The 13,054-nt window shown below is 40.9% G+C and overlaps 1 protein-coding gene across 2 annotated transcripts in view; it reads left to right on the top strand.

Annotated features, from left to right (window-relative positions):
* JAG2 (jagged canonical Notch ligand 2) overlaps nucleotides 1-13,054 on the top strand; it is a 265,230-nt gene that overhangs the window by 250,101 nt on the left and 2,075 nt on the right. For both annotated transcript variants that reach the window (XM_069207327.1, XM_069207328.1), the window contains one exon: nucleotides 10,488-10,644. In XM_069207327.1, the coding sequence (XP_069063428.1) occupies nucleotides 10,488-10,644 (157 nt within the window). The remainder of the gene's footprint in view (nucleotides 1-10,487; nucleotides 10,645-13,054) is intronic.

The following is a 13,054-nucleotide window of genomic DNA, read 5'->3' as shown; positions in this document are numbered from 1 at the left end:
ATGTGCAAAGTAATCTCAAACCTGCCTCCTCCTGGTCACTATGACACTGGCCTTTGGTTAATGTATCTACAAAATAAGGTCCACACCACCACACGGTCACTGAAAAGTCCTTCTCCATTTGACTTCCCTGGTAATCTTGCCATACCCACCTTCAACAGAGTGACAATCTTGTTTTGAGTGAACATTAAGATCTTAGCCCTCGTAAGCACCTTTTTCCCACTGTCAGACCCATTACACCTGACTCACATCCTGTACCATCAGAATTGTCCCCCCTCATGCTCTACTCCTTCCACCTCATCCCCCTAACACTCAACACCGTATCCCAGACTACTCCACCCTCAACAAATTACAATACCTCCTACACTCTCAACTGCCATCAATATCCCACCTTCGTACAACCTCCCACCAAACACCACTGCATTATCCAGACAACTACCCACACTCTCTATACCATCTCCACAATTCTACCTGCCAGCCAACCTATCTCTTAAAGACCAACATCTTTCCCTCAATTCTCTCTCTGACAACTCGCTATCCCATTAACATGTCCCACGGCCTCTTCGTCCACCATGAGCCCTCACCGTCTGAAACATTCTTACCTAAATTCGCCACACCGCCCTCCCCCTCTGACTTTTCCGGATCGCAGGCACCCCCCAAAACATGCACCGAAGAAATAGAACAAACCGCTACCTTCATCTGTACAGCATTGCTCCTATTACTTGGAACTCCCGTCCTCTATATCATATCTAAGAAAAAAAAAATAGACGTCCTTTCTCAAGTCTTCTCTCATATCAGCAACTCGCTTTCATCTCACAGTTGCTTCCCTCAAACCCTGGAGCAGAACAAGAACCCATTTTTAAACCGTTTCCCCAGAAACAATCGCTCCTCAGGACCCAATCCGGCATAATCTCCACTCAGAGCCAATGACCTGTATAACTTTTCAGAGTTATGAAACCACCAAATCCTCCAACACTCAGGACACCAGCAAAAGATAAAATATCCTTCCTATCCCCACCATATTCTGAAACCAAATTCCCCTGGGGCCATAACACATTCAACCAAAATCTCAACCCATCCCACAGCGTGGTCCAAATTCCCACTCTATATCTCGGACTACCGGTTTATAAACTCTACCGTTCTTCCCTCATTTACATGCTGCACAACTGCTGCTCTGCAGTCCAATGCTACCTTGGAATCTCGGACATGATAAATGACCACAACATTGACATCATGGTCTTCGCCAAATCTTGGCTCATGATACCGCCAACAATGTACTGCTCCTTCTTCTACCTCCCCTCTACTCTATGCTGGTATCGGGAAGGCAGACAAGAGGGTGGCCTAGCCACCATTCACAGAAACCCATTATGCTGTGAGCTACTCTGATCCCCTGTTTCAATCCTTTGAGTGTTTAACTCTAGAAATCTCCTTCACTGCCCTCAGGATGAACGTGATCCACAACTCACCCTGACAAACCAACACCTTCTTGAAGAGTGCATTGAATTCTTCACAGCCCAGTTAATCAGCTTGAACAATATTATCTTTCTCTGTGACTTCAGCCTTGACTGTGGCTCCAAAGGAAATAATCCTGTGGACAACTTTGAAGCATTTCTCGGCAAAAGTTACTTCCACCGGCACTGCCAGAAACCCACAAACTGCAAAAGTTCCACTCTGGTTCCTGATCATCTCAGAAAGCAACTCCTAGTCACCAGTGACCCCCAACTTAGACAGACCACCGGTAGATTTCCTTCACAGAGTTCTTCACAAACATGAAAACCTGTGTACAACCAAAGAAAGAAAACAATTGTTTCAGGGACACTGTTAACATTGATACTGAATCCCTGGCTGACTTAGCCCTCACAAACATCTTGTTGATAGTTCAGCAAGGGGACACACAGACCCAGTTACTGCATGGAATTCTTGCTGAAGCAATTCTCAAGAACAAATACAATAGACCCACACCTCCTTTCCCAGGTACTCTAAAACCTTCTTTGGCAAAAGGAAGCCCTCAGATGCCCTGTGCAACAGCTCCGTAGAGCTCTTCAGCAGAAAAGTAAAAGACCTAAACATCACACTTCTGGTCATCCTCAAAAACATTGGAGAGGCAAAATTAGCCCACAAGGCACTGCATCTGTATCCTCTGTCTCCCCAGTCACAGAGACACATCTAACAACTTTATCCAAGGTGAAACCCTCAAATTATGTCAGCACCACCATTAAGGGCTCCTTCAGCAAATTCCTAGCCAAACTGCTACTCCCCCTATGGACTACACTGGTCAACTCCTTCCTGACCTCGTTCCCAGGCAGTCTAAAATGGGTAACTGCTCCTATCCTAAAAAATGAATCATTGCATCCCGAGACTTGAACAACTTCCATCCAATCCTCACCCTGCCTCTGCTACATAAGGTGGTTGAAAGCTGCATAGCCGCCCAGGAGAACAACCTCCTTGACCATTTCAATCCGGCCTCTATCAGGACCACAGCACTAAGACTGCAGTTCTGAAGATTGTCGACAATGTTCTGCGCATCCTTGACACCAGAAATTCTTGTCTTCTTGTGCTCCTTGAGCTCTCTGTTGCTTTTAACACAGTTAACCTCCAGGCTTTGTTAGACACTCTAAAACAGTGAACGAGTCTTGAATTATATTTAGGGTGTTGTATAAGAGGATAACTAACCACCTCAGACTAAATCCAGTGAAAACAGATTTTCTTAGTATTGCTCCAAAGAAAGCTAATACATTGATTCAAGACTGGATGGAATACTTCCCCGATTGGAGGGCTCCATCCATCATTCAGAATGCTGAATCACTAGGCTTCGGCTTCTAATTATATCTGAACCTCCAGAGCCATATTTCACCGATGGCTAAAAGTGCCCAGTTCCAGCTAGGGCTGCTGAGGAGAATCTGGCATCTCATACCAGAGCAGGAGCTAAAATCCGTTGTCCATGCGTTCACCCTCTCTCTCTTCAATTATGGGACCACACTCCTCGCACACATCCCCAAATTTCACCTAAGTCTGATCAGAGCAGTCCTTCGTGGCTGCAGCTTGCTTTAAGAATGGACACAAAACATTGGATCATATCACCCCTATTCTACGCACCCTTAAGTGCCTTCCCATAGAGGGTTACTCTTATAGCACTTCACTCCTCTTCACCCACGTACCGAACGGAGAAACAAAAAATGTAAACGCCAACTGGGGTTGAAGCGCTCAATCCCTTTTCCTGGAATCCCCTCACTGTCAGTCGGAAGCATTGCACGAACCAATCTTTGTCTAAAAGCATCACAACAATTTGGAACACCCTCCCTCCAAGCCCTGGTCTTACTACATCATACCTTCAAAAAGACACTTGGGTTTACGCCTTCCTTCTCTTCCTGCTTTCTGTGGTTGCATCTCAGCCTCACCAGGCAGAAAATTCTGATCAACATCACATGGTATAGTGTCTGTCCCACTGGCTCGTATTACCTGCTTTTCATTGCTATGTTATGAGTATACATAAAGCTCACCATTGCCCAGGAGGAGTATCCTGACGCGCCCTCCTCCAAGAGTGTATCTTTGTATTATCCACTAGTTATTGATATGTTTCATTTTTATTGTAAACTGCTCTAATGCCTCCAGGCCAAGTCTTTGCTATATAAAATCATAAATAAATCAATTCTGAGGCAAGCCAAAGGCTCTTTACTAGTGGTTCTCAACTTGTGGCCCGGGGACACCTGGGGGTCCGCAAAGCCTCGCCTCCTCAGGGGGTCCGTGACTGATTAGAAAATTTAAATAATGTTAACAGATTAATAAAGTGTATGTTAATAAGGTGGCTAAATGTACAATTTCACATTTTAAAACACTGTAAATTTCAAAGAATCTGAAATTGGAGGCTAAAATTAAATTAGGATCCTCAGATTGATTTTTTGAAGCAGTGCAGGTGCATCAAACAGGATAGAATATGATAGTGTCGACAATGTGTGGCTTCAATTGAATTTAGAAAAGCTCTAATATTCCTATTGCATTTTTTTTAAATATTTTTTTAGAAGTGCTTCTTTCTGAATTTTGTGTGCATTATTTTGCGGTTCAAATCACCAACAATGTTTAGTCCGGGGTCCTTGGCTTTCAGTAATCGCTTAAGGGAGGATTCCTAGATTCTAATAATGATTCAGTGAGGGTCCCTGAATTCCAGTATTGATAAAGTGGGGGTCCGCAGAACTCAAAAGGATGAGAACCACTGCCCTATACAGTTTGTTCTGGTGACTACCTGGGACCCAAAAATGCGGAATAATGGGCATGAAGTTTGTTTTAATTGCAACTGCGCTGTCTGCTGAATCATGCATGAAAACCAATGGGCAGCTCAAGACATACTAATAATTTGATCGTGTTCTGTGCTTTTGTTCAAACACATGAAGACTTTTTAGCTGCAGAAACATGCCTAAAATCCATCACTAAGCATTTAGCAACAGTAACAGGGGGGGGCACGCCTCACATATCGCATGTGAAAACATTTTATCACATAAAAATTTGGGGTTCAGGGGCGCACTGTCCCGTGCAGGACATGGTGCATAGGCACAGTCCACCTGTCGTGCCAAGGTAGGAAAGCATGGCCAGCAATGGCTCCATTATACTGCCCTCTACACACCCACCCTGCTGCCGCCGCCAGTCACACCAGCCCCCTGGGGAGCCCGTAATCCAGCGGTCTTGAGTACGGCTGCCAAACTCGTAATGAGGCCCTTTATAAGGCTTCGAAAAAGGTTTCTCCAACTGCTGTTATTGTGTATCTATTGCAGTGTGGAGCTACGTTAGCATCCAGATAATTGGGGTTCCACTAATGCTGCTGGTTTATTGTGGACCTACTAGCAAACTCACTCACAGAAGATTTATTCTAGATATGGTTGCTTCCAGATGGTTGTGAAACAATCTTGGCTTCAGAACCTCAAGCTTACTTTATTACTTTGTGGTATTAGCATGATAGAGTATTTTGACTCACCTAAAGTACTACCCTGAGTAATGTATTGTTTATAATAACAGTACCTTCATTTCTGCATTATTAATAAAGAGGTTAACTAATTACGTCATTAGGTCTGTTGCTAAATACCCAACTATAGCTCCACTATTAATGCATTAAATCTTAAGACGAAGCTCACAGTTACCTCTGACTAAAACAAGATTTAATATTCTATCAGTTAATGGTCTGAAGAAGAGTTGAGAGGGCAACTTGAAGTATAACCTTTGTAACAATTCCTCCCTTGATACAATGAGTCATGTTTTTAAGAGTATTTTTCAACTGCTGAGAACATTTGAACTGTTGTATAGAAGTTCAAATGGTTTGTTTTGCTAATAATGTAGTATGATAGCTCTGAAAGGATAGTTTGAGAATACTGTCAGTCCCCAGTTTTTATGGAAGGAATGCTTGAATTAATCTCCGCCACAGGCAATTAATTAGAACCACGTTCCAAATATATCACCCAGTCTGCCGCTCTAGGCAAACATCCCCTATATGCAAATCAGTTTGAACTGCAAATACAGTTTGAACTGATATGTTAATTTTCTTCAGAAAAGTCTTTGCAAGTCTGATATTAATTAATGTGACACCACAATTTGGCAAGTAAAATGGGCACTGAGAGGTTTTAGACCAGTTCCTACATCCACTTTGAGAGTTTGGGTAGGTGTCATCTGTACCATGCACTCCGAGGTCACCTCCTTATGAGAGAGAAACCGTCATCAGTTTAGTTACGAAAAATCTTGCAACCAAACAGACATATTCTCTAACTGGAAACAGTGCGGCATCTGAAGAAGAAAGACCTGTTCCAGAGTTGTACGAGGACCCAAAGGTTAGTTGAGCCAAGATACAAGAATCCCGGTACACTACCTACACAAATCAGAAGCCGGGCCCAGACAGAGAGGTTGTCGAAAACCACCATAAGTCGGGATGACTTCTGAGAGTGGCAGTGGGATTGTTTCTAGGAATAGTCAAAATGTCAGTGACAGAAGAGATATCCATGGGTACTTAGAGGACCATCTAAAAAGCAAGCCTTGGAGGAAGCTTGGGTACCATTTATTGGAAATTGGCATCTTTTTTTGTGGTGTACCCCCAGAATTTTGCCTTGTCTGGTTTTACTGTAGAACTCTCTGCACTTTACTCCTGCTAAACACTGTTAAAGTAACTGTGCTGCCTCTTTTAACATGATGAAATTGGCATACCCTTTATTTGCATATTTAACTTGCCTGTAAGTCCCCATGGTCCCTATAAGTCCATCTGGTACAAACGTATACCAGTGCCTGTAAGGTAAGCACATCACCCATGTTACTATCCACTAGTGACAGTTTAAACATGCCTGTAGGCCCACCTTCTGTAGCCTGCCTGTCCAGTGTTAAAACTGCAAATTTGACCTGTCAAAATAACCCCTTTTATCAGGTGTAAACCTTCCTTTTAAATATGAAAAAGTCGGCCTTCCCATAATGTAGTGTGCATGGTATTTAAAGGTAGGACATGTAAAAGTTTAATGGTAAACATGCACTTACACTGAAAAGACCCTAAAGCTTCTTTCACTGTAGCAGGTTTGGCTTTTCCATAGGAAAGCATTGAGATTAAATAACAAATGTAATAATGTTATCTGCGGCTAGGAAACGGCTGCAAATTTCATTTTTGGACTTTTTGAAATATTTATTACGGTCCAATTCACTGGTAAAGGTTGACACACACACTTTTTCCCCCCCCCCACTGGGGGGAAAAACAAAGGTTACAGGGATGTTATAGTTAGGTTGACACTTTAACCATACAAAGCCATAGAGATTCAGCAGGTATAGTTCTACTTCTAGTTATACTTATGTTAAGAAACTATAAAGTTACTCTCCAGCACAAGTTATAATCTCTTAACATAAATATAACTATAACTACAAAATTTCTATGGTTTTGTATGTGTAAAACATCAATCAAAGTAGAACATTGAATTTCTATATTTCTTAAATGAAAAGTAATATCAAATTACTGCACGTTAATACAGCTAGCGCTATGCACCACTTTTGGCCAGGCCCTGCAGTCAGACCCCCTGCTTACATCTTACCCACGCCGTGCACAGCCGAAGGGGCATGGGTTGAAAGCAGTAGGGTGTAGATTTTTAAATTTTTATTTGGGTCAGAGGATCCTTCGCAAGTTTACACTGGGGGTCGGGGGGGTGGAGGCATGCTGAGCTACATGGTGGATCCGCAGATTGTCTGAACAAAAAATTAGGCACATTTATTTCCCATGCGGGGTCCCTGTGGGATCCCTCCATGTGATCTATGGGGTCAGGATATCTGTATCCTGACCCCTTATATGTTTTTACACTATTATTCCCCACCCCCAAACAATGTGAGAAACAAAATGGGAGCTGCAACTTTTCAGTCAGGTTGCGACCAACCAGTCAGGGCCTTGCTTTGCCCTCGGATCTGCAGATCCTCTGCTCGTGTGTCAGCGCCTCTAGATATTTACATTTATTTTTCCTTCAACAGATCTGAAACTACTGAACAGATTTACACCAAATCACAAAAAGCACAATCTGGGGACCAAGATCTAGCTACCTGCTAAATGTAGTGCAATTCAGTCCAGTAATATGGGTTGCAGCTGTGTCTAAATAATGCAAAATCTCCATAGAGACAGAATGGGGAAAAAATGTTTTGGGACCCACACCCCCTCTTTTGCTCAGGCCCCGCTTGATGAATGACCCTGAAACTTTCAAGACAGAAGCTGAACTAGTTGGCATACCAGGTCTGAAGATTTTGTAAAGATTTGTCTAATGGTTCCAAAGTTATTGGCAAAGCAAAAAATGCTTTGTCTATGGAAAAAGTTGGCCCTAACTATAATTAACAATTACCAGTACAATATAGATATAGAAATATGTGTGTGTGTGTTTTTTTTTATTTTTTACAAAAGGTATTTTTCTAAAGTTTCCTTATCCCTGCTTTCGGTGTGGGGAAGTATCTGTAATTATCACCCTCAACTAAAACCCCAATTTCTAAGTTTCACTTTTATAAGTTTCACTATTCTAAGTTCAGTGTGTTTGGCAGGTTCCCATCAATGAGAGAGAGAGAGAGGCCATGAGGCTGAAAAACTATCATACAAAGAGTACAGGTTTGCTGTCCACAGTTTACCGGCGGTCAACACTGTGTTTTGATCATGGATATGCAGTATGGCTGGGAGTAAATTGTCCACATCTGTTCACGTTTGTCCTGAAAATTTAGCTTCTGCAATGTCAAACAACCAGTGGCATTTACTGGCAATATGAAGATCCGTGAGATACAAGGATGGGGCATCACACCCTCCCAAGAGGAACAGGGTTTCAAGGGTGGCTGAGGCTCATCGGAGTTAGGGGTGACTGGGTTGGAGGAGGAAGGCACTTGTGAAAGCAGTACCTGAAAAGACGTGAGCCACAATTTCAAGAGTATGAGGCCAGTTTTAGAAGTCAAACTGCAATTTCTGCTATAATGATCAGCCTCTAGAGCACCAGTGAGAGAAGACCCACAAGGGCTGCAGTGTTGAAGTTCTGATGCAGAAACCCTAAGGCTGATGTATGATCCTACAAATACTAATACTCTTAAGCAGTGGTTCCCAACCTGTGGTCGAGGGGCCCCTCGGGGTCTGCAAACCCTCATCGGGGGTGGGGGGGCGAGCGGTTTATGACTGCTTAGAATATTAACTAATGTTAACAGATTAATAAAGTGTATTTAAATAAAGTGGCTAAATGTACAATTTAACATTTATGTGTCAAGGAAATTTCGAGGAATATGAAATTGGAGGCTAAAAATTAAATTAGTGTCCTCAAATTGATTTGTGGGAGCATTAAAGGTTCATCAAACAGACAGGCTATAGTACGAAGGATGTGTGGATTTCAGTTGAATTTAGAAAAGTTCTCACCTTCCTATTTAAATTAAACTTTTTTTTATTTTTTATTTTGTTTGCAAATAAATACAATGTTATAATTTGTGTAACGATTTGATGGAATGATTGTTTCTGTATTTTGTGTGTATTATTTTGCAGTTCAAATCATCAACAATCTTTAGGCCTGGGTCCCTGGATTCCAGTCATGATTTAGTGGGGGTCCTCAGGTTCCAGTAATGATAAAGTGGGGTTCACAGAAGTCAAAAGGTTGGGAACCACTGTTATGAAGCATATAGAAAGTGTCTAGAGCTGGCATAAGTAGCAGGTGCTCTATAAGAAGAGGGGGCAGGCAAAATGTCAATAGGTGATGGAACATAGATTTTAAGGCAGTGTCAGGCAGAAAAATACATTGTAGGTGCTGATCCAGCTAAGGTAACCACTCAAGTTGAAAACCTGATTTTAAACATAATAAATGTTATATGCACATAACCAACCTGGACAAAGGCCAGCCAAAAGGAAGCAGTCTTTTGCCGAGAACATGCTGTGAGAGGAGCTTCGCCTGGAGAATTCTGTTGGAAACTCTGATAAATTACAATTACACAGGACTAAAATTTCATTTGTATCTACCAACTCATATAAGAAGGATTGGTACGCTATGAAAGGTTTGATAGAAATCCACACAAGGACATCTCCTACAACAAAGGAATTTCTCTTCTGACCTCAGTAGGGAAATGCTAGTTTAAGAGACCTTTCAGGACACTGGGGGCAAAACAGAAAATGTAGACCTAGACAACCCCTGGAACGGGGCTGAGAGGTGTGCATGTAGCTCCTTGCACAAAGCCTGCTATTCCCTTCTATTAACTTCACAAAGATGTACTTGCCTTGGCCAAACTTTCTGGTACAAAATCACTCTGTTACTTGTGGGAACCTCTGGTGTTAGACCGTACATGGCACCACTGGTGAGAAGAGGTCATCAAAATTCCAGAGATCCTGTGGCCACTGGGGTGTCAGGCTTCAAGAGACATTCAAACTAAAAGGTGAAAAACACAAGAAAAAAATTAAAAAAGGGATGTAAACAACCAAGGATGGGAGTTCAACATCAAAGCCCTCAGCACTTGGGTCTGTGGATCTGTTCACTACCTGGCATGCTGAGAGTGCAATAACTGGTCATGTATGCGCCAATAGGTCCTATTTTTAATTACATTATATTGGAATTTGATGACTTAAAAGATCCCACACGTGGTCAAATTACGTTGAAATTCTGTTTTTGACAAAGGGAAGAGTACACAATTCCCCATGACTCCCACTTGAGGTGACACTACATTTGACTACATTCCGAAACCATGTTATTAGAAGTGTAAAGTGCAAGAAAGGAATCAACCAGTTCAAAGAGTAGTTGGAGTACGTTGTGCTCTTCAAGTAAAATAAAACTTGTTACTTCCACCATTTCTTTTATGCCATGCCTTCCAGTCCAGTGTTTTTATTGGTGATTGGTTTATGTTTGAGAATTAGGTCAACAATGAAAGGGAATATTTGAAGGACTGTGACTTTGCTGAGAAATTATTTATTGATGATCTAGATTGCTAGAGAATTATTGTTTTAAAGTCGATATTTCTTTTTCATCTGTTTAATGCCAACACCATTTTTGTCTTAGTCTTTCTTCTCGCACCCAAATGAAGAAGACAACAACATAATTCAGAATGCAGTAAATTCAGTAGTTGGTGCCATCACCAAACGACAAAACAGTACTGTGATGCTGGCAGTTACAGAAGTAAAAATAGAGACCATTGTTGTGGGACCATCATCCTCGGGTAAGTTTAAATGTTCACTGCAGTTTGCACAATAACCAAAGTATTTTAGATATTGATGGCATAAGCGGGAAAGCAGTTTTAGCAATGTTGACATATTAGAGGTTACAACTTTAAAAATGGAGCTGGCAGGCTACGGAGAAAGCATTAATTTTATAAACATCAGGTATGCAATAATGTAAGACAAGGTGTGCCTTAAACTATTTTGATGAATGCCTGTGGCACAAAACGCTAATGTCTGTGCCCACAGCACTTTAGACATTTTAGAGCCAAGCCATTTTGCAGTCACAAAGTATGCAATTTACAAAATTACAAGGTTTGTAACCACATAATAGCTTTCTTTAAATCTACTAAACCCATTTTGTGATTGAGTAGCATGGATTTAGGAACACATAACTAATCAGGGGTGTGCTTAGGCATCCCTTCCAATTAAAGGGTCATTATGATATGTATCAGTACTCCTGTTGCAAAACATGTAAAGTTACTGACTCCTGAGTTGAGATGATAACACATTTACAAAAGGGAGGGGGGTGGCGTCCCCATTGATACCATTTTCTGTTTGTGAAAGTGGAAATAAAACTTGTGCTGGGGAGTAGGCAGTGGCCCAAGGGACAACTGCCAACTCGCAAACTTTTTTAAAAAAAATGTTTTCAAAATGCAGATTTATATATATATTTTTTTTTTTTTAAGAAAAAAGGATCCATTAAAAAAAGGGAAAAAAAGTTACATTTAAATGTGATCAGACACATGGGGGTCTGGAAGCTGTAGCTGGCCACCTTTCCTGTGATGGCATCGTAGCGACTTACAATTTGTGACCTTCCTCCCTCATATATATTTATGAAGTAGGTTGGATTGCAACCCACTAGGCTTTGTAAATGCTCATGCAAAAGTCTGTGCACAATTTGTGACCTCCTTTCACAAATAGAAATGTAATTCGTCAGTTCCTTAATCCTTTAAGTTAACTCTGAAAAAGTAAGCTTTTCTGCAGGCTAGTAGGTCAGGGTTGAGTTCTTCAGGTAGTTGATTCCATATTCTTAGGTGTGACAGGAGAAAACCTGATGGAGGTTTGAATTTTTTATTTTTGGAGATTTTCATTAGTAGGTTATAGATGTGCCTCATGATTCTTCACCCTCCAATGGCGTGGAGTTCCTTTTTCAAACAGCTGTGTAGACTGATGGAGAGCTTTGTGTGTGATGCATTTCATTTAAAAGTTGGAAGCCTCCATGTATTCATGGTTGCAATGAACACTAAATGGTAATAATTTGCAGAACAGATCATTAAAAGAAAGAGGACTAGTTGTGCAGTCGTAACATGATCATGGTTTGAATGACAAAGTTGTCAGTATTTGGTGGCAGACGCATGTTATGTACTGTTAAACCATAGCTATGTCATGAAACAATTAAAAATCATATCAATAATAACTTGTTTTTTCTTACCGTATAGGGCTACACATTTGCTGTTTTGTGGTGCTCTAATTACTGGTGTTACTATTGCCCTAGCAGTTTTGGGGAAAGGCAATGATAGCCTGGATTTTGTTTTAAAAGAGAGGACTAAAATGATGCTTTCATCCACTGCATTTTATTTTATGAGCTGGTCTAAATGATAGAAAATGTGCTCTCCTTATATTTCCAAAATATGTTAAAAGACGTGAAGGAACTACTCACATGGCATTTTACAACCTGTATGAACATAATCTGTTATGATCTATAGATCTGCTTTCTATGTGATGTTAATTTGATGTATGTCTATTTTAAGGTTATTGGCTCCATAAATTTGTTTTTAAAACAAATACTTTTAAATTGAATCCATTGTGCTTGTTTTCAGTTTCTACATCTTTAAACATGCCTAATGTGTTACAGAGATGCCATCTGTGCAGTCCTCAACATAACATGTTTGAGATGGAGTTTTAATTGATGCTACTTATCTGTGAAGACTATTCCTTTCAGTATCTATAGCTCTGCTTGCACCGCCTCTTGTTAATTTTGCCCTGCTAATCCCTCCAACAGTGGTCATGTCTGTTCCTAGGTGGATTCCTCTAATATGTTTGCTACAGTGTAAGAGTTTATCTGTGTCACTACGCCATATTGTTTTCTGACACAAGGGGGAAAATAATTGTAATTCATTTAGAGAGGCCATGTAGAAGAGAATACAAGTCAAAAGCAACTATGCATTCTGTTACAAGGGCCAACCTTTGATGGCCACTTTTTCAAGATTCATGCAGGTTACCTTCACAAAGTAATTTATTCTAGTAGTTGTGTCAAAAAGGACTTGAACTAACATAACAGCAATTCACTATTCAGGAGCATGTTACATACTTTAAGTTTACTTCACTGTTTAGTTCCTTATTAGCACAATTAAGGCAAAGTTATGACAGTTTACAGGTATTTCCTTTGCATTGATACCTTTTTCAATT

This window comes from Pleurodeles waltl, chromosome 9, assembly GCF_031143425.1.
Source record: "Pleurodeles waltl isolate 20211129_DDA chromosome 9, aPleWal1.hap1.20221129, whole genome shotgun sequence".
NCBI classification, from domain to species: Eukaryota; Metazoa; Chordata; class Amphibia; order Caudata; family Salamandridae; genus Pleurodeles; species Pleurodeles waltl.
This window is presented reverse-complemented; position numbering and strand designations above follow the sequence as displayed.